We start from the raw sequence: 26,092 nt of genomic DNA on the forward strand, positions 1-26,092 counted from the left end.
AGGCAGAGGATCTTACAGCAAGGTGGAAAATGGACACAGAGTAAAGGTCTGTAACTGAAATGGCGGGACAAAGCAGGGGCATGAAGGAAGAACCAATGACCTCTCTCTCCAGGTTATTTAGTGCTACTCACCAGGATAGAACGTAGGAGGAGCTTTAAAAGAATTCCATCATAAATACTGATATACTGCACACGTGAAAATCCTGAATCCTGTTTGTAATATTGCTGGTGCTGAGAATATTAAATTATGTAGCTATCAGGCATCGTGGAGCCTGGAAATAACAGTGGTTTATATATAGTGGAAATAACAGGGGTTTATACATAGTGGAAATAACAATGGTTTATATATGATCTTGCATTTAGACAACACAGGGTATGTGCAGCAGGAGTACTTAAATATTGTGGCTTCAAGCAAGTAAGTGAAACTATACTTCACCAAAAGCCATTTCATATAAGATACTTAATCCACAGGAAACTCTAACCTGATGAGTCAGACAACATAAAAATATCCAATGTTTAAAATGCATAGATAAGAGACTGCTGCTGCAAAGTGAGAACAGCCGTAATTTCCTATCTTTGATAATCAAGAATTCCACTTAAATTTAGGAGGAAAGGCCTGTATTTTGTTTCACTACTTATTCAACATGAGGACAATATAGTCACTAACTTTTTACCAAAAATTTAAAAGGATAAAACATATATTTCCAATGAACTAGAATGACCTATGTGGCTTCACTACCTAACACATTACTGGAATAACCTTGGCTCTGTTTTCTTAAATTACATAAGGCTAGCCTCACTGTTTTAAGGAGGAACTAACGTGGTGTGGTGGTCTGAATGTAATTGGCCTCATAATCTCATAGGGAGTGACACTATAGGAGGCGTGGCTTTGTTGAAGTAGGTATGGACTTGTTGGAGAAAGTGTGTCACTGTGGGAATGAGCTTTGAGGTTTCCTATGCTCAGGGTAGTGTCTCAGTTAACTTCCTGTTACTGCAAGACTAGACTCTCTGCTCCAGCACCATGTGCACCTGCATGCTGCCATGCCCCCACCAGGTTGATAATGGACTGAACTGCTGAAACTGTGGGTGAGCCACTCTCAATTAAATGTTTTCCTTTACTGTGGTCATGGAGTCTCTTCACAACGATAAAAACCCTAACTAAGACAGGTGGCATACATATGGAATCACTATAAACAGGGTAAAGCAATCTAGCAGAAACTTCTGTACTCCAACAATTCTGGAGCATTCCTTTTCATATTTAAGATAACAATGTTTTAACAGTGCAGGTGGCCAAGGAACAGTCCTAAAAGGATTGTGACTGCCTGTATGAAAGTGAACAGCAAAACCAGAAATTTCAAGATAGATGTTGAGTGCTTGGAGAAAATCTTGGAAACTGATGTAATGTGCTCTTCTAACCACTGGGAACTGAATGGTTTGAAGGCCAGATGTGCAGTCAAATGAGGTCAGCAATAGATATCAAAGGTACGATGATTTTACATAAGCATGATGCTGGCGTGTGGGCTGCTGCTTGGTTTTAAGAAATGCTTCATGGCCAACGTTCCTGTGAGGCGCAGAGAACTATATTGGTCAGAGTGATTCACAAGAGTGAAGACTAAATATGAAAATGTGTCAGAAGCACTTTGTTTCATTTTGCTTCCCTTTCTGCGTGCACTCGTAAGTGAAATATGACCACTCCAACAGAGCTCACATAAAATATGAAATTTTTATATCCAAATAGAAAATGAACTCTAAGTATTATGCCATGATTAATTCATAGGCCTTTTTCTTAATGGTTCATTTGACAACTGATGATGCTTTATATATACAATATTTTCTTTATTCTCCTAACAACAAAACTGTGATTGATTTTCTGATTTAAGTATGAATTCCCTTCGTATTTTATTTACTTGCTTCAACATGGTTAGGCAACTGGAATTCACATTTGCTGGTAGAATGAGTAACACTCAAAGACAATGAAAGCATGGCATTTCCCACAATGGTTTAGTGCTGTCAACTCTAAACTAATTAATTATACTTATTTATTTGTTTGTTTGTTTATTTTGTTTTTTCAAGACAAGGTTTCTCTGTGCAGCCTTAGTTGTCCTAAAATGAGTTGTGTAGAAAAGGCTGGTCTCGAACTCACAGAGATCCAACTGCCTCTGCGACCCAAGTGCTGGGATTAACGACGTGCACCACCACCGTCCAGTAGACTTTAAATTTAAATGGGGAGGAAGCAATAGATTTAAAACTGTGATTACTGAACCAGATGTGATGGTGCACACCTGTGATTACAGCAATGGGGAGGCTGAGGCAGGAAGATCCTTAGCATACAACAAGCAAAGTTCTATTAAATTGTGTTACACCTTGAATAATGAATCCTATTTTCTCCTCAGAACTGAGTAAAACTAGTCTTAAGCATTTTAAGACAACAAAGTGAAGAAAGACTGTTCTAATTATCATTAATTAGTGAAGGCAAGAAGGGAATCCTACCTTGCTTTTTAAAACCTATCTTCTTTCTTCTACAAGACAGTAGTACTGAACCAACAGTACTGAAATAAATTTGAAAACTATGTTTGTGGGCAAGTCCAAGCCAATCCATCTATTTCCCTATGGTGCAGTGATGTCCAAAAGGTAGGAAGAGAAAGAGACCACTTAATGACATGAAAATTTTATGGTCAAGGTAGAAATCTTCTTTGGATTCCAATTCAAACACTTGTTTAAAAGCGACAAGAGCAAAGAACAGTAGTTGATATTCAAACCTCAGTGTCTACAAAGTATTACTGGAGCACAAGAGTTCATTCAGAGTTACAACAGCAGAGCTTCAGGTCTGTGAAAGATACCACAAAATCAGTAGAAAGTAGGACAGAACAGAAGGTTGCACTGATCTGGCAAAACCTTAGGATTCATTTGAAATTATGTATTCACCAAATCAAATTTATAAAAAATATTTATTTAACTTGCTACTACAGAAGGAACAAAGAAAGCTGTTCACACTCCAGGAAATTGAATTTTATAAGGGGAAGCAATCAATTTACATTATTTACTACATGTAAGTTTGACACAATAACAATAAAAAAGAGCAAAACTAACTAGTAACACACAAAGATTAACAGTAAGTGGAAATGACAAAACATGTTATAGGTGCTCAGGTGGTAGGGAGAGAAAAAAGAAAGGGCTGGAGTAGCCTCAAAGAGCTTCACACGAGTAGGATTTCATAAAGTGAAGAAAAAGGGACAGAAAGCAAAATAAAGGTAGCAGTTGGCACCTGTGAAAAGTCTTCAGTAGACTGGTCGTGTAGCTCAGTGGAAAGGAACATAATTGGCAGGCATGCAGCCTGAGTCCAATCCTCGTCATCAACCAATAAATAAAATGCTAAAGCCACTACCTGAGACACAATTATGGAGGGCTTCTGATGCTTCCATTTAAAAGTCCACAACTTGATCTAGTCACTAAACTTGGCAGAGTCAGTGTGTTGGAAGCACCTTCTTACAAAGTAGTTTTCAGTCAGAGACCAAGAGATGAACAAGGCAAGAGCAGGGAAAAAAAGATCTTATAAAATGAAGCTAATAGATACTACCCTGCTATATGGACTTTTGGGTTAAGGGAATTAAAAAGGAAAAGATACTTGGGTGGCAGAGGCTGGCAAATCTCTTTGAGGCCAGCCTGGTCTACAGAGTCAGTTCTAGAACAACCAGGGCTACCCTGCTTCAAAAACTGAAACAAAGCAAAATAACCACAACAAAACCAAAACAACAACAACAACAGAGGGCAAAGATAATCAGGAATGCATCCTTACAATAAAGAGACAAGTCTTAGACTTGTCACTCCTACTATACCTACAATCTGGTGAACTAAAGTACAAATTCTATTATTCTATGAAGTTCAATAAGTTTTCATTAGAAAAGAAATTCAGCTCTGGTTATACCAACTTTAAGGCAGCAGTGGGGAAATAAGATCCTTAGAATGTGGTAAACAGGTCTCTACAACGGTCAGCACTTAAAGTATCAGAGTGGTCTGGTGATGGCTCACCAGGGAAAGGTGCCTTCCACTCAGCCTGATGACCTGAGTTCATCCCCAGGACCCAAAGGCTGGAAGGGGAGCTCCAGATTCCTGTAACTCCCACATGTGTGTGCATACACAAAAAAAAAAAAAAAAAAAAAAAGCAAAATTAATTTTTTTTAAAGGAAGCAGAAACAAAAACTCTGGAAAAAAAAAAATCCCATCAGCAACAATGGTGTGGTTCCTACTAGGAACTAACCTAATATTCCTTTAAGAAACTATTAATATCCGGGCAGTGATGGTATATCTCTGTGAGTTAGAAGCCAACCTGGTCTACAGAATAAGTTCCAGAACAAGGTTACACAAAGAAATCCTGCCTTGAAAAACAAAGAAAAAGCAAAACAAAAACCAAAACAAATAAACAAAAAAACTATTAGCAAACTACTTGGGAGGTGGTAGCACACACCTTTAATCCTAGCACACAGGAGGCAGGCAGGTGGATCTCTGTGAGTTCAAGGCCTCCTGGTCTACTGAGCAAGTTCCAGGACAGCCTCCAAAGTTACAGAGAAACCCTGTCTTGAAAAAAAAAATAGTTCAATCTAATTTACGTATGACCTGACAATTCCAATCTTAGATATCTGCAAAGGATAAATATAAACATACACAAATATCTGTATGTAGGTATTTGTGACACCATTATAAGAGTAGTAAGAGTAATAAAGTAAAATAATCCAAATGTCCATCAACTGACTGAAAAAGGAGTATATATTCATCTATACCATAGAATAAATTGAGTCATAGAAAGAAATTAATTAGTGACACATGCAACAACATGGATGTATCTTGCAAACACTGTGCTAAGTGAAAAAGAACCTAGTTACTACAGATCAAAATGTCCAGAATGTGTAAATTCTAGAAGCAAAAGTAAATTAGTGGTGACCAGGGATTGGAAGAAGAGTGGCAGCTCTAGTAGTTTCTCTGTGCACAATTAAAATAGTTGAGAATAGCGGTGATCACTGTGCAGCTTGGTAGACAGAATACAACCAATTAATTTCATTTATGTATTCATGTGGTGCTAGGAATCAAACCCACGGTCTCTAGCATGCCCAAACTGCATACATTAAAAGTATGAATTCTGTATTATTAAAATATAATTTCTTCTGGGAAATATAATTTCATTCAGGAGGCAGAAGCAGGTGGATCTCTGATTTTGAGGAAAATCTTATCTACAGAGCAAGTTCTAGGACAGCCAGGGCTACACAAAGAAACCCTGCATCAAAAAACAAGCAAACAATACATGAAATCTATTTTAATATAATTTATATAAAGTAGATTATATATGTGTATATATTATTTATGTATATATAATTTAAATATAATAATATAATTTAATTTAAAAAGTAACAAACTATAAACAAGGGATTTAGGTTTTTAGTAACTCAATCTGTAAACTTCAGCAAATCATTTCTCAGTCCTCTTTCCTTCCGGCTGAATTAAAACCTTCCTAAGATACCTGGTATCACTAACATTTTAGAAGTCTGAGGAGAGACTACCAAAAATGAATAAATATACAGCTTGAGAGGAAAGTAGCTTGAATAGCCAAGTTTCAGTTACCAAAGGTGAAAGCATACCTAAAGACCAGAAGTTGGTGACTATAGCAGAAAACCAGAAAGGCAGAATGGGGGTGGGGGTTGGGGTGGAACTGGAGGAGAGGAGGGAGGGGAAACTGTGGTTGGTATATAAAAGAAATGAAAAATATGTCAAATAAAATAAAAAGCTGACACAAAATTTATTTCACAAAATAAAAAGCTCTTCTCACAGTTCTCAAAGTATATCTACTAGCTATAGGTCAGGAACCTTGTATGTTTTTCAGGTATTATCCCATTCTCACAGAAGCCTAAAGTCAAAAGAAGTACTTTCAGTTTCAGACAAGGAAACAGACTCTAAGAAGGCAAGTGGCTTGAATGATATAAATGCTCAAGCTGGGTCTTAGACTTTATCAGTCTTATTCTGAACACCACACTATTTGATCTAAGATCAATGAACTAAAAAATGTGGAGTCCTGCATTTGAATGCTGTTTTCTGACAAGCAAATGGCCGTCTGTTAAATGGTGCATAGCTGCAACCCCAGTGCTTTGTCAGAGTGACAAGAATTGGGTTTACAAGACAGTCTCTAAAAGAAAGAGTGGGCATGGGGGAAGAAAGCAAATTAAGCATCCACTTTGCCTTCGTTTAATTCATTGAACACACACAAAAAAAGCAATGACTTCTGAATATCAGCTAAATCATTATAGAAACAGGTGTTTGGGTTTTTTGTTTTGTTTTGGCTTGTTTGTTTTTTAATAATATTGGGGCTGCAGAGATGGCTCAGCAATAAAGAGCACTCCCTGAGTTCAGATCCCAGTATCCATGGTGGGTAGCCCAGAACCACTTGTAACTCCAGTTCCAGTGGATCTGATGCCCTCTTCTGTCACCACAGGGACCTGCATTCATATGTATACCCACACACATCCATGTAAATTTTTAAAAGTAAAACTATTGATAAACCATAAACAAGTTGAATAATGAACAGCTTTACTACCCTGTAGTCTTTTCCATTGGTAATGGTATGCACTCAAACACAAGTACTTAAGAGATGCACCTGAGTATATCTCGGTTGCAAGGCAAGAAAGGACCCAATCCTAATTAGGGTAGCTTCAAAGCTGCAATAGATTCAAACAACTATGATTGTGTCATCGAAGAGCATCTATTAAGAAATTATGCCAGCAGGATTTCAGGCCTTACCCAAGAGCAGCACTGGTATACTTGAAAAAGGAATGAATCCGAACAGCTAAAGTCAGTTCTACCACACATTAAGTGATTTTCAATCTGGTTCAAAATTCCCTTACTCATAAATGGGGGGGGGGGGGAAGGAATCTATTTTGTAGGGTTGTAAATAGATTAATCAAAAAAAAAAGTTGCAGTGACAATGCAAAACATTTTTAAATCAAGTGTTAATATATGAATATATTTAAATTTTTAAGTACAATTTGAAAAACCAAATGATGGAAACTCAAGAAAATTCATATGCTTGGAATTCATAAAACTGGAATAAACAAGTGTACATAAAGTTCAGTAAAAATAAGGCAAGAAAGCAGAGTGTCATAGTAAACACTTCTAATCCCAGTACTAGGAAAGAACTGCCTAGAATTTGAACCAGCCTGAGACCCTGTTGCAAAAAAACAAAATCAAAACAAAAAATAGGTGGGTGTGATGATCAATGCCTACAATCCCAGCACTATGGGGGCTTGGGGGGGGTGGCAGCAGCAAATGCAGGAGGATTCTTCAAGTTCAAGATCAGCCTGGTCTACATAGTGAGTTCCGGCTCAGCCAGGGCTACACAGTGAGACCCTGGATCCATCAAACCAAAGCAGGGAGGAAGTGGTAAGTAAAAAGCAAGTAGAAAGAGAAATTTAAAAGGATGCTTTGAAACTGACAGAAATGAGATATGTCAAATCAGGACTAAGGAAAAAAAGAATCCTAGAGTGATAACATACACAACTCAAGTTAGGTATAAGCAGGGTAATAACCGTGAATGAAATCAATACATCTGTTGAGACACCTAATCATACTACCCAGAGCCCCATCAATTAACTTTTAAGTGCACCTTACTTAGTAGAAGGAATATTTGAGTCTTGGTTTCCATATTTACTTTAAAATAACTTCCTCTACCTTTGAGTCTACTGTACAGACCTCTAGAACTCAGGAGGCAGAGGCGGGCAGATCTCTGTGAATTTGAGGCCAGCGTGTTCTACAGGGCAAACTCCAAAGCTACAGAGAAACCCTGTCTCAAAAACCTCCCGCCCAAAAAAAAAAAAAAAAAAAAAAAAAAAAAAAGCATCAATATAAAAAAGAAAAAGTACCAGCAACTATAATCTTTTAATGAACAGATTTTTCTCTTGGTACTGTTCTCCAACTCTTCATTTTCAGAAATTTATTTTGATAAAGTGAGGAGCCAAGGTCTACTTAAACTTACCCAAAGCATATAGAATTGTTTTTTAAAATTAGCATTTAGATATATTTGTACAGATGAGTTTCAGTATAATGAAAGATGGAATTGTAGTTAGGAAAAACAGCCACTAAGCCAGGTGTGGCCATAGGATCATTAATTCAAAGTTAGGCTTAGTTATACAGTGAGACCATGCCTCAAGGGAAAAAAAAAAAAAAAAAAAAAAAAAAAAAGGAAGAAAGAAAGAAAAAAAAGAAAGAAAGAAAAAAGCAATTAACTAAAAAAAAAAAAATCAAAAATAATTATTACATTAATTTTAAGGATAATTTTCCAAAATAATAGTATAGGTCAGCTTCCAGATTCTCTAATCTTTATGTCTTTTTATGACCAATCTTTATCTTGCAACAAGTCTTCCATTTTCCCTTCTATTATGCATTCATCAATCTATCTTCAGTCAAGATTTTTTTCATTTTTCTACTATAGATCACAGTTATCTTGGATTCTGATTTTTCCAACCATTTTCACCACCCCTCCATCCACGCCTCCCATTTTACTTTGCAGAATTCTCTTCCTCTTCATTCCTATAATCAACCTTCACAGTACTACATCTATTTTTGCTATCTTTTGAGCAGTTCTTGGACATACTACTTCTTTGGAAATGAATGTATCTCTTTGGTAATCCTTTCCCCAGGAAATTCTACCAGCTTCTCTCTCTAATCCCAAATACAACATGTACCTCTTTTCTCTTTATAATCAGTAATCCTTTAAATAATCCAGTGACTATTCAATTCTCTTTACTTTCTAGCAACTCTCTTTAGTATGTTCAACTGTCAGGCTTTCTCCAGCAGCCAAGCATCCTACCATTTGGCACAAGCTTGAAAGGACCTAAATTTCCAAAGCTTCTCTTATCAACTTGGCTGTTAAGTTGGGAGTGTAGCTCAGTGATGTGGCATTTGTCTAGTTCACTCGCACACACATGAAGACATACATACAAACACACACACACACATCCCTCCCCTTCCAGAACAGTTTCCCCACATTTTATTGTTAAATGGCTATTCCCAGTGCTTCAGTAATTCTAAATCTTTCCACCTGTACAACCTGTACATAGCTTCTCTCAGGTCCCATTTGCTTGAAAAACAAACACTTGCCCAAATCTTTTTAAGCTTCTCAGATTTTACCTCCCCAGTGCTTCCATTGAACAATTCTAATCCTAGTTATTTCTCAGTCTCTGGGTATCAATGGTCACTGTTCCAAATTAAGCTGTCTTCCTCACCAAACCTCACTTATTTCCCTGTCTCTTGGCTCACTCCCTTTAACAGTCTCCTGCCCATGTTCTCTTTCTTTAGGCCTATTCTTCAAGCTTTCTAGCTCACCCTTTATTCTCTGAACCAGACTCTTACACTTCTGGAAACTTTTTCTAGAACCTTCTACCCCTTAGTTTCTACACCCCCTCCCCCAGGAGAAAGCCTTCTTACTCCTGGACAACTTACTTGACCCACCAATTTCCCTCAACTTTTCTCTCAGTCATTTTGTATTGCCCTCAACTATGGCAGATTTCTCCTCGTCTCACTGTTTCACTCTATCTCCAATCTTATCACTTCTGAAGTTACTTCCCATCATCCTTTAAATTATCCTTTCATCTTTCTCAACCTTGTCCTTATTCCTCTACCTTTCCAACAATATTATCCGTCCTCCAATTTCTATTCCCTTAACGCCTCACGTAGTCCCCAAATCTACCTTCCACTCCATCTAAACATCTCCAGGCCAACGCCAGCATTTCCTCCGATCCACAGCATCCCTTCCCTTGGCACCCTGAACGCCCAGACACCATTCTCCAATGGCCTGGGCCTGGCCTCCTGGGAGAGAGGTACAAGTCACGTACCCCATCCGCATCTTAGCTCCGCTCTGACTGCCCCCGCTGCCGGGCAGAGGAGGGCGAGAAGGTAGGCGTCCAAGGTGCATGCTTTTTTCGAGGGCCGACATCAAGGGGAGGCCGCACGTCGACAACAGTGGCCGAAGCTCTGTCCCCACGATACGTGCAGTACAACCGGTCACAGCACACTCCTCTAACGACGCCCAGTAGCCTTTGGACAGCACCCAGACACCGGCAGCGCCGCCTACCGCCCACTAGATCAGTAAACCCCGCCCCCTCGCCTCAGCGCTTCCACCGGAAGTGCGCAACAGCCTTCGCACAAAGGAAACTGGGTAACGAAGTCTACGGATCCCTCAGACTCCTATCGGAGAACTCGACAACCCTCGCCGGAAGAAGGAGTCCTCCTGAAAGCAATGCATGCTGGATAATGAAGTCCTCAACTGGTATATCACTTTACGCTTGCGCGGCTGCAAGTGCCCTGGCGCAACCTCGCAAAGGTAGGGAAGCAAAGCATTTTGGGTGTTGTAGTTCACTCGCCGGAAAGCATATTGGCGCTTTCCCTTGGCACCGCTTTCCGGGAGCTGTTGGAGAAAGAGTTGCTTCTTCCTGCGTCCCAGGCTTCCCAGCGGCGCCCGTTGCCGGGGAACACAGGCGCCTTGGGAAGGGATGGCGGGAGCGCACAGCTTAGGAGCTGGCACCTGCTTTGAGTTGGTCACGAAGGGCCCGGGCTCGGCATGAAACAACGGAAAGGCCAAGGGCCTGGGGGCGGCCGTGGGCGCAAGAAGAGAGGTAACTATCTGTCCAAGGTTGAGGAAAGCATTAAAAGGCGAAAGGAATTCTGAGACCTCTATCTGCTCCGGTTAAACAAAACAAAAGAGGACGGAACAGAGAATATCCAGGGGACTACAAAGTTAAAAGAGAGTTTTGTTTTTGTTTTTCTAAAGAATGGGAAGGAAATAGAACCCGTGGTTCGTTAAATGAGTCAGAGTGAGGATTAATAGGTACAGATACAAACAACAAAACTATCTTTTACGGCAAGGACAAATGTATGTGTGGTAGTAGGATTTGGAGTAGGGGGAAAGGCTATCCTGAAGAGCCTGAGATGATGAAAGGGTGTGTGGAATAGGACCTCGTTAAATCAGTAACCCAAACTGACCAGAATAGGGATTGTTAGCCGCGGTGACAACAGTTACCTCCAGAAACGCAGGGCGGATCATGAAACTGATTGGGTAGCCCTGACTTTTGAAATTATAATTGTCTCTTCAATGAGGATAGCACCGTTGAGAATAGTGATGATTGATACCTTAGACTATCGGGTTAGGGACTGAACTGAAGCCAGTCTGGGAAAAATCTTGTGCAAGCTATCTAAAGATCAATAATGCCTTTCCTGCCAGTAATGATGGAGGTTCTGAGAGGAAAGATATCCAGTGCTGGAGTTCCCTGTGTCAAACCAGACGGGCATTGGCTGATGACAAGAAAGTCAAAGTAAAAATGCAGTGGAATTATAGGATGACCTTATTTTGGCATATGCATATACTTTTATATTTCAGCCCTTTGTAGTGGATCTTTTCTCCACTATACACAGCACAAATTATGTTTTAGTTGAAAGAACTATTATTGATTCCTGACCAGATAGATTTCAGTGTATTTTCTTCTTATGACATATGATCACTCCCAAGGAAAAAGTCAGAGAGATAGAAATAAATTATTTTATTTGTTTGTTGAGACAGAATCTCCCTGTGGGCCCCAGGCTGGCCTTAAACTTGAGATCTTCCTGCCATAGCCTCTCAAATATTTTTCTAAGTCTTCTCTAAATCTTTCAGAAAAGGTACTGACTGAAAGGAAAACTAGGGTTGTAATTAATTGTTTCATGTACATTTTGATTCATCATCTTTTTGGAATCCAGTAAGAGTCAAAGTTATTAAATGTTATGAACCCAGAACTAAAAAATAGCAGCAAATCTAAAGATGTTAGGCTCTGCCCTTCTTGATTGTATGATCTTGACAGAAAAGACAATTAAGATGGTCTTTGATGAAATTCTAAGTTGTGTTGGTTCACACTAAATTGTGTGTCAGGAAAACTACTGTTTCATGCTTAGTGACAGTTTTAAAATAAGAAATAAAGATAATACATCTTAACTGTGAATTTGCAGCAGTATGTAACAAAACTTTCAACTACTGAGATTTAAACATCCGTCCACTTGAATAATTGAGTTTTTCAAATAGTATCTTTCAATTAAAGCAAGTTTGGATTAACATGTCTTACAGGGACTGCTCCTTACTTAGAATAACCTGAATGCAACCTAAATACGCTTGTTATCTAGCTCGTATAAGTGACCAGGTAGGATGTTTTATGGCCTGTTTTTCTAGTTACTTCTCAGTATTAGAATAGGTAGGAAAAACCTCTGTAGATGCTAAGTAGTTTTGTTTATTTTTCATTCAAAAAGCATATTATGGTGTGGTGGTGCACACCTTACCCTCAGAATGAGGAGTCTTCCAGGTTCGGTCCATACCCCAAGAACTCAATGTCCAGTACAGTTGCTGCAAAACGCAAGAGGCTTTAATGAACAGGAAACGTTTGCGCAAATGGGCTCCTCCAGCACGCAGGCTAGAGAGAAGTCCCCTCCCCTGGGCCCAGGTGTTTTTAAAGGCAACCCCACAAGCTTAGGGAGGGGGTGGGACCCTCTGTCCATTGAGTACGTGACCCTTGGAGGCCAGATGGTCTGCTATTAGGGTCAGCAGACTTTAGGGCCTCAGGTGTGCTAATTAATCTTGTCTCGGCAAACCAGAGTTACAGCTATCTCTTGACCCTATTTACCACCTGTTGACTCACAGGAAAGGAGGGGCAGTGTGAATTATTCTTATCTCAGGGCCTTGTGAGAGGAAGCTAGCAAATTCCAAGGAACAGATATTGGTTTCCAGGTTAGTCCATCATTAATATTACTTTTTAGGTCTTTCACTTTATCCCAGCTCTCAAACTCTGTGAGTTTGAGGCCAGCCTTGTCTACTTAAGTGAGTTCCAGACAAGCCAGGACTATCTAATAAGATCCTGTCTCAAAACAAACAAACAAACAACAACAAAAACAGAAACAAAAAAATCTTAACTCAGTTTGTTGCATTCCTCCATAGGTTTAAGTGACATTTCACCATCGACAAGCCTGCCACCTCTTGTAGAAGGGCAGTTACGCTGCTTTCTCAAACTTACTATTAATAAAGTCGTATGGAAAATTGCAAAGCCTCCCACTTCTGTACATGTCCGAGTAAGATGGTGGGGAGAAACATCAGATGGAACCCTCTTTTGTCCCAGGGATGCATTACAAACTGAACCAAAAGCTGTGAGAACAACTACCCGTTATGCTATTCGCTGTGGTCCAAAGCAGTTTACATCGTATCTAACAGGTATGCTTTTGTTTTGTCGTCTTAACTGCAAGCCTAATATGAAACCTTCATGCTGTCAGCATTCTGTTATTTCAGTAAAGGTTATCTTTAAACTGTCTCTTCTGCCAAGACCATACAGTCAAGGACAAAGACTAATATCTTTAGATTTTGCCACTATTTTTTAGTGCTGGGTTCATAATACTAACTTTGAATCTTATCAGGTGTCAGAAAGATGATAAATTTAAATGTAAGTGGTATTTATTTGTAAAACTTAAATCCTCAAATGAGAAGGGTTAGCAGGTCAGTAAGAAAAAAAAAAAAGGTGTCTTTTTATACAGGAATCAATAGTCATACATTTATTTGTACATCCTGTGAGATAACTATACCCCATCTGAACATTTAAGTTGATGTTAAAAACTATAGGATTGAGGGAAAATACCTTCACATTTCTTAACCTATTTCCTCTGCTATAAAGTGAGATCAAATAGCTACCCTTTGACCATCTAGGTATTTTCATGAAGAAGCAACCCTGTTGAAATGAAAGAACTCAGATTTGAAGTCTAGACAGTTAAGTTTGTACTCTGCATTCAGACCTGGATTGTTGTGTGATGCTAGGAGTTTTTTGTTTGGGCTTGGTTTAGGTTTGGAATTTGGTTTTGGTTTTGGTTTTTTGTTTTGTTTTTAGTTATTTGAGACAGGGTTTCTCTGTGTAGCCCTGGCTCTCGTGGATCTCACTCTGTAAACCAGGCTGGCCTTGAACTCAGAGATCTGCCTGACTCTTTCTCCCAAGTGCTGGGATTAAAGATATAAACCACTACAGCCAGGCTAGGTTTCTCAAAAATATAGAGTCCCAATTTCCTGTTGTGGGGAGAATAGTATGTTCCCATTAGGAATTATCATGGAACTTGATTGGGAAAATATAAAGTGACCAGTCCAATATCTGCTGCATTGTAGGTGTAAGGCCTACACAGATATTATTTGAGGAACTGGGGGATGAAGTTTATAGCATTGTGTCTACCAAGAAATCATGTAAAGATTAGTTGAAAAAAGAAGATCTGGCAGGAAGCATTAATGAGTGATGCCAGGTAGTGATTGATGCCAGTGAGTAAATATACAGTTACTCCTTACACAGAGAATTGTGACTCTTCTAGGTTGTCAATAAAGGGCAATCGTGTAAGTTATTAGGAAACCAGAAGCTTACTTCTGCTCTTTACTCTTTCTATGTTATAGTGAACAAGACATTTCATCTTTCTAGACTTTAATTTTCTTTCCAGTAATTTGAAGGAGCCTAACACAAAATAATATGTCCATACCCAAATTTCATTTTCTAGTTAGAAAAGAAAACATGAGAAAGGTGGTGTTTGAATAGGACACAGATGAGGTGAACCTTGTAAGGGAGGAGCCAGCTGTCAACATAACCATGATATGTTTTCTAGAAAAGAGAGAGCCATGATGGGCCAGTGAAATGGCTCAGAGGGCAAAGACACTTGCCACAGAACCTGAGCACCAGAATTTGAGTCAAAGGTCCCACGTAGTAGAGGAAGAAAAGTGACTCCCACAAGCGGTCTTCTGCTTGCCACTTGTGCACTGTGGCAGTCTACCCTCCAACAAATAAGTAATGAAGTAGACAAAAAGGAAGGAAAATGAGGAGCCAAGAGGTGTATAATTCCTTCATGTGAATGTCTACTGTAACTGAAAACTTGGGGAAACTATGACTATTTCTGAATCTATGTGTGGGCATTTGTGCTATTGTTCTTTTCTGTGACCCTTTCTCTGTTCTGTACCCCTTCCTTGCATACCACACTTAAGAAGCAAAAGGTAAGCTAATGAGTAGTTTATAGATTGGCATGGAAAAAAAGAGTTCAGGGTGACAGGAAATGGCAAAACAATGAGTTCAGATAAAGCAAAAACATAGGGATCCATAGTGTCTTTTATAGTTTATGAAATACATCCAAGTCTGTTATCTTATGAAAGCAATCCTATAACGGAGTGAGATTATTGCTTTGTCACTCCTTTAATCCTGCTTTATCTTTCTCTGAAAAGATTTAATGCAGTTGCTAAACATTGTAGATATAGTGCTTTAAAAGCCTTCTTATTGAAGGAAAGTGAAAACACAGTGGAAGGATTAAGTTGAAGCCTCAGAGAATCCTAGAATGCATACATGAAGCCCTATCAATTTGCTGTGGGTATGAGATTCATTTTCTAGATGGTAGGTTCGTTGTTCAAAGAATTAAAACTGATTAATCCAAGGTCAATATAACTCTAGCTCTAATTTTAGGACTACTTGTGGCTCCAGGATCACTAATATTATGCTACCTCAAAAGGTAAAGAGCTTGGAGCTGCAGACGACTCAGAGGTTAAAAGTACTGTCTGCTCTTCCAGAAGACCTGCACTCCCATGGCAGCTGTCAACTGGCTGTACCTCCAGTTCAAGGGGATCCAAGGCCTTCTGGCCTCCAAGGAATAACAGGCACAAAACTTGTGCATAGACATATATGCTGGCAAGCTCCCATACATAAAGAGTTTTTTAAGGATCGAAGGTGCTGTGGAGTAACCCTCTTGTACACAATAAAAATTTGTCATTCAAATCGGTTTAATAAAACGCTGATCGGTCAGTAGCCAGGCAGGAAGACTAGGCAGGGCAACCAAACTCAGAATGATTAGAAGGAGGACAGAGAGAAGAGAGGCCAGCCAGATGGAAAGAATCAGACACACAAAATGGGATTGAGATAAAGGCCATGAGCCTCAGGGCAGCACATGGATTAATGGAAAATGAGTTAAATTGTAAGAGGTAGGTAGTAATAAGCCTGAGCTATTGGCTGAGCATTTATAGGTAATGTTAAGTCTCAGTGTGTTTATCTGAGAGTTGCTGGCAGGACAGAAACATCCGTTTTACAAGAAGGCTTGATAACACTTCATTATTTCTTTTATGTCTTTTACTTTACCCCTTAGTGTCCATAAACATTCTGAAGCATACTTTAGATAGCAGTGGACCATTCTATCTTCACCACTATTTAATCAGAGAATGTTCAGTTTGAATGAATGACACTGGTAATGTGAATAATACTGAATAATAGCATAGCAAAACTAAAGGATAATGATCATATATCAGTTAAGAATGAAACATTTTCTCCTTTAAGCAATATATAGTAAGTAACATGGTATAGTCAACTTTAGAATTGGATAAAATTAAATTTTAGCCCATTTTGATGACTTTAAGACTTACTGACCTCTCTGATGTTGTTTAACCCCCAACTTAGAGTTAGAAACACCTGTATCAGAAAATTGTACAGAAAGCCAGGGGTTGGTGATTTAGTTCAGTGATAGAGTACTTGGCACAAGGCCGTGGGTTTGGTTCTCTGCTCCAGGGACAAAAAAGGCTAATGAAGCTACTCAGTGCCTAAAAGCACCTACCCCCAAGCCTGATGACTCCAGGCCCCACACAGTGGGAGGAGAGAATAACTCCTGCAAGTTTTCTGTGATACACTCACGCACAACACAAAAATAAGTAAATAGAAATGTAATTTTTAAAAATGAATTATAAAGAGAATAATGGGGCTGAAAGAATCTACTTATTAGTAAGTAGCCAATACATGTTGGTCCATTTCTCTTATTCCATATGTGTTTATCATTTACAGCCTACAGAGTACTTTTGATCAGTTTATATAATTTTTTGAGATAAGTGCCTGGAAAAGGGCTATGGTGTGTTAAGTAATTTGTTTAAAGTCATATAATAGTCATTCAGTAACTGCTACGTGGGAAGACACTGTCCTGTGTTATCTATATGCAGTATCCTCGGTTCCCCCACACAGATGTTAAGATGCCTATTTTATAGATGGTTCCACCAAAACAGCTTATGACTATTAGAGCCAAGAAAAACCCACATGGATCTTCTCATTTAAGCCCTACATACTTTTCATTTAAATATTGAACAAATAGTAATAATGAACCATTTCTCAGCTTTGATAAGAAAATATTCAGAATTTGTACTGTCTTGACATGATATTAGGTTCCATTTGTGTACATGTTATTCTCTTTCTATGAATTAAGATCCTGAAGGGATGAGGGATAAATTATAGAATGTAGTTAAGGTGTTTATTTCTGTTTGCCTTGGTTTCAAGTGTTTTCAGTATCCCAATATTCCAAAAATAACTTAGGGACAAGCAATTAGCTTCTGGGCTGTCAAAACCAACCCCTATAATCATGCAAGAGCAGTCCTTTCCCTAAGTCCAAACTATCTATCTACCTGTCTCCACTTCCTTACTGCTGGGATTGCAAGTTCACACCACCTTGCCTGACATTTTTATGTGGATTTTGGGGATTGGACTCAGATCTTGCATGACAAGCAGTTTACCTACAAAACCATCCTCCCCAGCCCATGAAAGTTGTTTTTCTTACCACGTACTTAATATACTAAATATTTACTATAATTCCCCTTTAATATACAGTACTTACCATTCCTCTCTAAAACTCTTGTTCTTTTGGTGTTATGCTCACTCCTCCTTCTTCATATGGTATAGTAAGTAAGTGCCTGGTTTGCTTCAAATTTAAAGTTCTTCATCATCTACCTTTTCACCTACTTTCAAAAACCAAAATAGTGGAAACTATCTGAATATGTTTTGTAATTGTTTCTGATTAGATATGGCTGTGCTGGTGTTGGAAGTCATCACCAAACTTGATCATCTGCCAGTTGGCAAAGTTCAGATCGGTGGACTCGCCCAGCTGTCTCCAACCCATCAAATCAATGGATTTTTTTCCATTGTTTCACCAGCATCTAAAAAACTTGGAGAACTTCAGGTAAAAATACCCTAATTCTTTACTATACTGTTATCATTTTTCTCATTACTGTGACCAAATACCTGATATGAAGCAACATAAGGGCTTATTTTGATTCCTGATTTGAGGGTACAATCACTTGTAGGACAGCCATGGCAGCAGGAGGAGCTTGAGGCTGCTTGCTCACATTTGGGAAGATCAGAAAGCAAAGATAGGACAGGAGCCTATAAACCCCAAGCCCCACCCCATGCCTCACTTCTGTTAGCGAGGCTCCACATGAAGGTTCCACAACTTTCCCAAACAGCCTCACCAGCTGGGGACCAAGGGTTCAAATGCAGGAACCTATGGGGGACATTTCATGTCTGACCAGCCAGTGACAGCTGCAAAAAATGAAATCTGGGCACAGAAGTTGAGTCTTCTAGAATGGATAGGTCTGTGATTCCCATGTCTCATACAAAATCCCACCTGTGCCTTATTCATTCTTTACCCAAGACTGCACCTGTCTTTGTTTCCCCCTCCTCTAAACCCAACATCAGGAGGTTCCCCACTGCCTGCTGTGCTATTCTTTACACTGTATTGAGTTCATAGGAGCATTAATTGTGTCGTTGTTGTTGTAGTAACCAGAACTGTTTGCTGGGATCCCCATTGAGAGTCTAGACTCCCTAAGAGACTATATTTTCTTCCTTTGTTCTCCCCCAATTCCTGATATAGTGCCCAGAAGCCTTTGTTTGATTCATGTAAGTGCTATCTTTAATATTGTCACTCATTGATCCAATTTGTATTTTTTATGCACTTTTATGTGCCACTAAACAGACATGAGACACGGTTCTCTCATGCAGTTTTCTAGAACACAGTATGCCATACTGTAGATATGGGAGGGTTCTGTGAAGAACACATGATTTCCTTTTTCAGGGGACTCAGTTAGAGCTTTGGAATGAACACTTAACATTCATATTTTACAAATACCAAGTGATTGTTGTATTCTCCCAGAAGCCCTCACACTTCTTCCTGTAAGCAGCCTGAGGTGGGCCTGAGGTGACCTGTGAAGTTGGTTCACTACTCTTTTGATCCAGAAAGCCCTTTAAAAAAAACATACAAATCACAAGATTCAAATCTTCATGTTCACTTTAAGAACAAATTGCTCAGGCCATCAAGGGTATGCATGTCCAAAAAGTCACCAACTATCTGAAAGATGTCACTTTAAAGAAGCAGTATGTGCTGTTCCCCCTTATAATGGTGGAGTTGGCAGGGGTGCCCAGGCCAAATGGTGGGGCTGGACACAGGGTCAGTGGCCCAAATAGAGTGCTGAGTGTTTGCTGCACATGCTTAAGAATGCAGAGTCATGCCGAACTTAGATTTAGATGTAGATCCTCTGGTCCATGAACACATCCAGTGAACAAAGCACCTAAGATGCCAACAAACTTACAGAGCTCATGGCCAGATTAACCCATACATGTGTTCCCTGGCCACATCCAGATGATCCTCACTGTAAAGGAACAAATTGTTCCAAAGCCAGAAGAGAAGAGAAAAAAAAAAAAAAAAAATATATATATATATATATATATATCCCATAAGAAGCTGAAGAAACAAAAACTTAAGGCACAGGAATAAAATTCAGCATAAAATAAATGCAGACAAAAGTATAAAAAATTCAATTGGTTTTACACCTTGCCAAATTTACCCTAAAGTTAATACAGAAAATAAAATAAATAGGAAAAGAAACCAAGAAAAAGTAGAGAAAGAACGCTAACATTACCAGTTATAAGAATGTACCACGGAAGCACACGTCACTATGTCAGTGTAACGGAATAGCAACTCTGAAATACCTGCAGCTAAATGAAAGAGCTCAAGGGTTTGTCACTGTATTTATGTCATGTTCATTTAGAAAGTAATGCTACCTTCCATTGATGACTGAATGGTGAAGTGAGGCAGGCTTGTTTATTCATGTGTTTCTGCTAGTGTAGGATTTTGTAACAGGCCTGCAAGATGCTAAATTTTGTTTCAAAAGCTATAAAGGCACTCAGATTCATTACTTCAGTCTTGCGGAAATACTCCCAAAAGAAGAGAAAGCTCTGCATCCTTGGGGTTAGTTATGGCATTGTCTTTTCAGTACTAGAGAAATGAAAACAGATTGTTCAACAGAATTAATTGTAGTTTGGTGATTACAAGAGAAAATTAAGATGGTGCTACATTTATGCATATGATTGATGCCTAAGAAAAAATAAGGAATGATAATAGCTGTAGGAATATAGGAGTCTACATGGCCTTTTATGGTGTTGGGTTTGTTTGTTTTTTTTTTTTTTATGATCAGGATATAATTTGAAAATATGAAATCCACCCTTTTAAAGTACAGTTCGGTTTTTGCTTTGTTTTGTTTTTTGAGTGTAGTCACTAGATTACACAAGCTTTACTACTTTCTAATTTCAGGACATTTCTTTCATTCTAACACCTGATACTGTACTCATTATCAGCGACTCTACCATGATCCCCATCCCCAACCCCTGGCATATCAGTCTACTTTCTGTCCTTATATATCTCCTATTCCTGACATTTCAAATGTATAGAATATTGTGTACTCTTTTGAAACTGGCTCCTTTCACTTAGCATATGTTCTTAAGATTTAAATATGTCATGGCATATATTCCTTTTTGTGAGTGAAACATTCAATTGTATAGATAGGCACCATTTTGTTTCTGTTTTTCCATTAGTGGGCATTTGGACTTTTTTAGCTTTTGTGAACATCTCCATTTAAGTTCTTTTGTGAACATGTGCTTTCAGTTCCCTTGGGCACATAAGTAGGCGTAAAATTGGTGGGTGATATGGCACTCTGTTTAACTTTTTGAGGAACTACCAGAGTTTTCCAAAGTAGCTGTACTATTTTTTGACCATATTTAAATGTAATTTATGTAATAAAATTTGTATTTTTAAATTTAAAAGTCATTGGGTTTAAATTAAAAAAAAAAAAAAACTTCTTATGTGCATTGGTGTTTTGTCTGTGTGAACGTGTCAGATCTCCTATAACTGGAGTTACAGACACTTGTGAACTGCCATGGGAATTGAACCCAGGACCTCTATAAGAGCAGCTCTATAAGAGCATCTCTTCAGCCCCTTGAATTGTTTTTTAATAGAAGATTAAGACAAAAGTCAGATTCTGAAAGATAAGGAGTTTGGAAATAAGGAGCAACTACAGTGAAGTAGAAGCAACAGTTAAAATCTCCTTTTTTTCCAGGGCTGGAAATATGGCTTGGTGGTTAAAAGTACTTGCTGGTGGGTTTTTTTTTTTTTGTTTGTTTGTTTGTTTTTTTTTGTTTTTTGGGGGGGTTGTTGTTTTGTTGTGGGAGTTTTTTGTTGTTTGTTTGTTTGTTTTGGGGTTTTTTTTGGCAGGAGGGTTGAGACAGTTTCTCTGTGTAGCATTGGAACCTGTCCTGGAACTTGCTCTGTATACCAGGCTGGCCTCAAACTCACAAAGATCCACCTGTCTCTGCCTCCCAAGTGCTGGGATTAAAGGTGTGTGCCACGAATGACTTTTTTCCCAGATAAGCAACAGTGAAGGAAGGGTGTAGTGTGACAGAAAATACACCACTGGAGAGATAGCTCAATAAAGTGCTTGCTGTGCAAGCATGAGGACTTGAGTTTGGATTCCCAGAACCCATGTAAAAAGCCAGACATGGCTGTATACACCTATAGCCCCAGGATTGGGATGGCGAGTCAGGCAGATCCCAGCCAGTCTTAGCTAAAATGGAGAGCACCAGGTTTAGTGATTGGATCTCAGAAGTGATTGAGGAAGACATCAGTCTTAGCCTCCACATTGCTGCCACATAGGCAGTTGTGCCTAGACACACATGTACACACATGCTCAATCACAAGCAACTAGATGTGGACAATGAGAGAACTTAGTTACCATAGTAATTTTCATGTTGCCAGCTACCATTTATAATTGCTGAGCTTCAGTACCCCATTTGTAAATGGCTTTAAAGCATTGTTGCCAGCATAAATGAGAAGAAACACTGTGCTAGGCTAGCCAACAACAAACCACATGCATTTGAGAGGTGCTAAGCACAGTGAATAACAGGACTGAGAAGTTTAGTTACGGCAGAAAAGGGCTAGCATAATGCCCAATGGTTCCTATTTAGTGTTGGAGCTACAAAGACTTCTTATATCTTTAATATAAAAGAAAAATATGTGACAAAGCCTAAAATATTGTAGGGCCCTGGTATGTTCAAAGCAATAGGCAGGCTGGCCTTGAACTCACAGAAATCCATCTGCCTCTGCTTCCTGTGTGCTGGGATTAAAGGCATGCACCACCACCACCAGGTTTGGGGATGCATTCTTTTTTTTTTTTTTTTTTTAATTTTATTTAATTTTATATAACAGTCCAATTAAATGAAAACAAACATTTATACACAATATTTGGGAATTTGGGCGTCGTTCTTTCCAAACTACTTCCTGCTGGTAAGGGGCGCTGTCTTGGGGGATTCGAAGAAGATTCAGATATCATGGCTGTAGTCTGTAGGGCTGTTTTGTCCAGCTGTTTTGAATGTAGGATCACCTGGTACTCTGTTTCAGGAGGTCTGGCGTGATCAAACCACATTAGTCTGGAAGGAATCCACAGCTTTTCATTTTCTGTGGAAACAAAAATAGAAATCCTTTTCCCCAGTAACTTGTCCTTCAACTTAAATTTTGGAGTCAAAGCATTTTTTTTTTTTTTTAGTTTAATATATTATTTTACATGTCTATCCCAGTTCCCTCTCCCTCCCTCCCTCCCTTGCTCCCTCTTCCCCTAGCCCTCCCTCCTTCCCTCCCTTTTTACCCTCTCTGCCCTCTCACATGCACTCTAAACACCCTCCTCTCCCATCCCCCCACCCCAATTCCATATGTAGGGGAATGCCATCCAGTTGGGGTCATGTAGATCTGACAGGTCCTGTGAAGTAGGGACTAGGGCTTCTCTCCTGTCTCTAGATTAAGGCAGTTATCCCTTCATGGGGGATATGTTCGCAAAGTTCTTTTGTGCACCAGGGATATATCCTGGCTCCACTGTCTGAGGTCTCTTAGACTGCTCAGTCCTTCTGGCTGAGACCCATAATCAGGGGGGCCTGAGTCAGTTTGGGGATGCATTCTTATGGGCACATGTAACATTACTATACTTACTAGATATATTTACATATGTAAATAGTGTTTATTACATACAAATCCTGCTGCATTTGGTAGGAGTCCTTTTAAAAAATTTACCATCCTCAACAGGCTTTGGTTCTTTCTTGCTTATCTGTTTATATGACTTCTTGCTTTGGAACTGCCCTTATTTCATTTCAGTTTTTTTTTTTTTTTTTAATCTCCTTAAATTTCAGTTCTCTATCCCATTTTCATCAGGCACCTTTTCTACAGAATGGCTGTAGTTTGTTTCATAATGTTATTGGCATAATGGTTTTGACATCACATTTTGTCCATATATTACTCTTTCATAATGAAGCATGTCTATAGTACAAATAATAAAAAACCAGAGACAGATATTGGGATTCAAGCTGAACATTAGAAAAGCAAAGCAGCCAACCACTAGCTCTTACCTCTACCAAGACTGAGGCGATCCTGTCCTCAGCATGGCTGGAGACTGAATGCCAAAGACTGCAGACTGAATGCAGACTGAGACTTTGAGCTTCTGTTTTATATTCCTCTCTAGTGCTGGGATTAAAGGCGTGCACCACTACCACCCAGCCTCTATGGCTAACTAGTGTGCCTGCTGGGATTAAAGGTGTGGGCACCCACTGGTATGCTAGCCAGTAAAAAGCATAAACTCTTGCAGCACCATAGTGAAGACTCTGCAAAGCTTCTTTACTTGATGATGGCATTTATAGGAGAGTCTTAAAACCCATCATAAGTGGGGATTGACAGTAAGGAGGGCATAACTACAAAAGGATACATAACTACACAAGGGAATTAATTTGAGATGATGGAACTGTTCCCTTTCTTGATTATGGCAGACGTGTCTGTGTGTGTGTGTGTGTGTATAATATACATACATGAAATTATAGTTATAAAATTGTTGTTTTACTATAAGGAAACTAAAAAACAAAACAAAACTAACTGATAGCCCCAGGTGTAACAACAGAGAGTCAAAGGGTAGTTGTCACTCTGTTTCACATCAGGATGTGCTAGGAAATTTGTAACTGGGTACATATCCTGACCAAATCACTGATCTATTCTAGTCCATTTTTGCCACATAAAAATGGAGACTCAGCATTGCTGGGTCTTCTTATTTTTCCAAGAGAAGCCAGAGATACAAATTTGTATAAGAAATATAATTTTTAAACCATTGCTTAATCATTGTTTAAATGCTATTTTGCCTAGTGTAATTCTGAAGGTTCTACATTAGATGCCACAGATATAAGTAGAAAACTGTAGGCAACTTAGTACCAAAGAAACCCTGAGTCATTGCTAGAAGGCAGATGAGCATCCTGAGCATTGCTCTGTTATACATGGGAGACCCATATGGCATATTTATGGTATATGTGGACGGTGTGGGCTTCAGGAGAGGGTGACATATTTAAATGGCAGAATGTGGTCTGGAGATAGAACAACAGCAGAGACAAATACTGTTAGTTCCCTAATCCTAACAAATAAAAATTGTTTTCATTGTCGAAAACTTGGGGGACATGAAGACATTTTAAGGGAGATATCTCCAGTTTAAAAACTAAAATAGTTGGGGCTGGAGAGATGGCTTAACAGTTAAGACCATAGGCTGCTCTTCCAGAGGTCCTTAGTTCAATTCTCAGCAACCACATGGTGGCTCAAAATGATCTGTAATGAGATCTGGTGCCCTCTTCTATCCTGCAGGCATACATGCAGACAGAACACTATACAAAATCAAAAAATGAATAAATGAATGAGTGAGTGAGTGAATAAAAAAGAAATTGAATGTTTAAAAAAAGGTAAAATAGTTTGTGTAATAGAAAATCTGATTGGGAATAGCATGTACTTAGCATGCATGAGGACCCAGATTCAGCTTTCAGCATGGGAGACAGGCAAGCCGATAGAGACACTGGCAGAGAGGCGAACACAGAGAACATAATTGGGGAGGGGATAGTGAGATGGGCAGGAGTGAAGGTACAGATGAATGCAGGACTGCATTAAGGACACTGAGAATCAGAGGGCTTAGGAGGAAAGCCCAGTGGGTAACCAGTTGATTGGTTAATCTGTTTTATACATCCAAAGTTAGATGTTTTTCCTTACTCTGCAATGTTTTATTTACCTCAGCCCCACTCAGCTTCATCTGGCTTCATGCCTGGTATTTTCTGCTTAGTCATTTATGTTCTGCTTCTGGAAGCTATCTCTGCATTCCTTCCTCACATCTTCCCTGAATTTGACTATCTCCCTAGGGTTCCCACATCACTCAGTACATATTCTTACCTGAGCAGTTATGTTTGGTTTTTAGATTATTTAAGATCCCCTGTAAGATGCATGAACTTTAGCAGTTAGCATAGAGCTGCAACAAGTATTAACAGATGAGTTAGGTCAGCCATGAGTTTGATTGTAAGGCTACAGATAATGCTAGCTCTCTCTCTGACCCTTTCTCCACTATTGGAAGTCACAGCAGGCAGGTATCTAAATTGGATATTACTGCTTCAAACCAAACCTGCTTAGGGAAAAACAAGTCTCACCAGCCAATCAACTGGCCCAAATTTAGGGCAGAGGTATACTTTGACTCCAGTGCCTCCTATACTCATAAAATACAGTGGCAGTCTTTGGTAAGTGATAACTGGGCAGCCAGGATTGTGGGTGGCACCAGTGCCGTGATCACTGCACACAGTATTCATCTCTCTGCACTCCTGCTGTTTGTCTTGTAGGAAAGTCTTGATAATGAGCAGATTTTAAGGGTTTTAGTTCTTGGTTCATGGTCAGAATGCTCAGTTAAGATCTAGGTTTTTCTGAGTTTATGGGTTGGCATTTTCTTTACACAAAATATTCATTGATCTTTTCAAAGATATCTGAAAAACTTGTGTGTGTGTGTGTGTGTGTGTGTGTGTGTTAGGTCATCATTCCCCCATTATGTTTTTCTCAGTTGGGCTTTTCAGAGGACTGGATAA

At 39.2% G+C, this 26,092-nt stretch overlaps 2 protein-coding genes across 2 annotated transcripts in view; one reads left to right on the top strand and one right to left on the bottom strand.

The window, feature by feature from the left end:
* Ppme1 (protein phosphatase methylesterase 1) overlaps positions 1 to 10,140 on the bottom strand; it is a 47,493-nt gene extending 37,353 nt beyond the window's left edge. Inside the window, exon 1 of the mRNA XM_051192343.1 lies at positions 9,872 to 10,140. Coding sequence (XP_051048300.1) covers positions 9,872 to 9,972 — 101 coding nt within the window. The 5' untranslated portion in view covers positions 9,973 to 10,140. The remainder of the gene's footprint in view (positions 1 to 9,871) is intronic.
* A 250-nt stretch (positions 10,141 to 10,390) lies between these two features.
* C2cd3 (C2 domain containing 3 centriole elongation regulator) overlaps positions 10,391 to 26,092 on the top strand; it is a 94,109-nt gene continuing 78,407 nt past the window's right edge. The window contains exons 1-3 of the mRNA XM_051192350.1: positions 10,391 to 10,651; positions 12,991 to 13,260; positions 17,878 to 18,035. Of these exons, the coding sequence (XP_051048307.1) occupies positions 10,597 to 10,651; positions 12,991 to 13,260; positions 17,878 to 18,035 (483 nt within the window). The 5' untranslated portion in view covers positions 10,391 to 10,596. The remainder of the gene's footprint in view (positions 10,652 to 12,990; positions 13,261 to 17,877; positions 18,036 to 26,092) is intronic.

This window comes from Phodopus roborovskii, unplaced genomic scaffold (genome assembly GCF_943737965.1).
Source record: "Phodopus roborovskii unplaced genomic scaffold, PHOROB, whole genome shotgun sequence".
Lineage (NCBI taxonomy): Eukaryota > Metazoa > Chordata > Mammalia > Rodentia > Cricetidae > Phodopus > Phodopus roborovskii.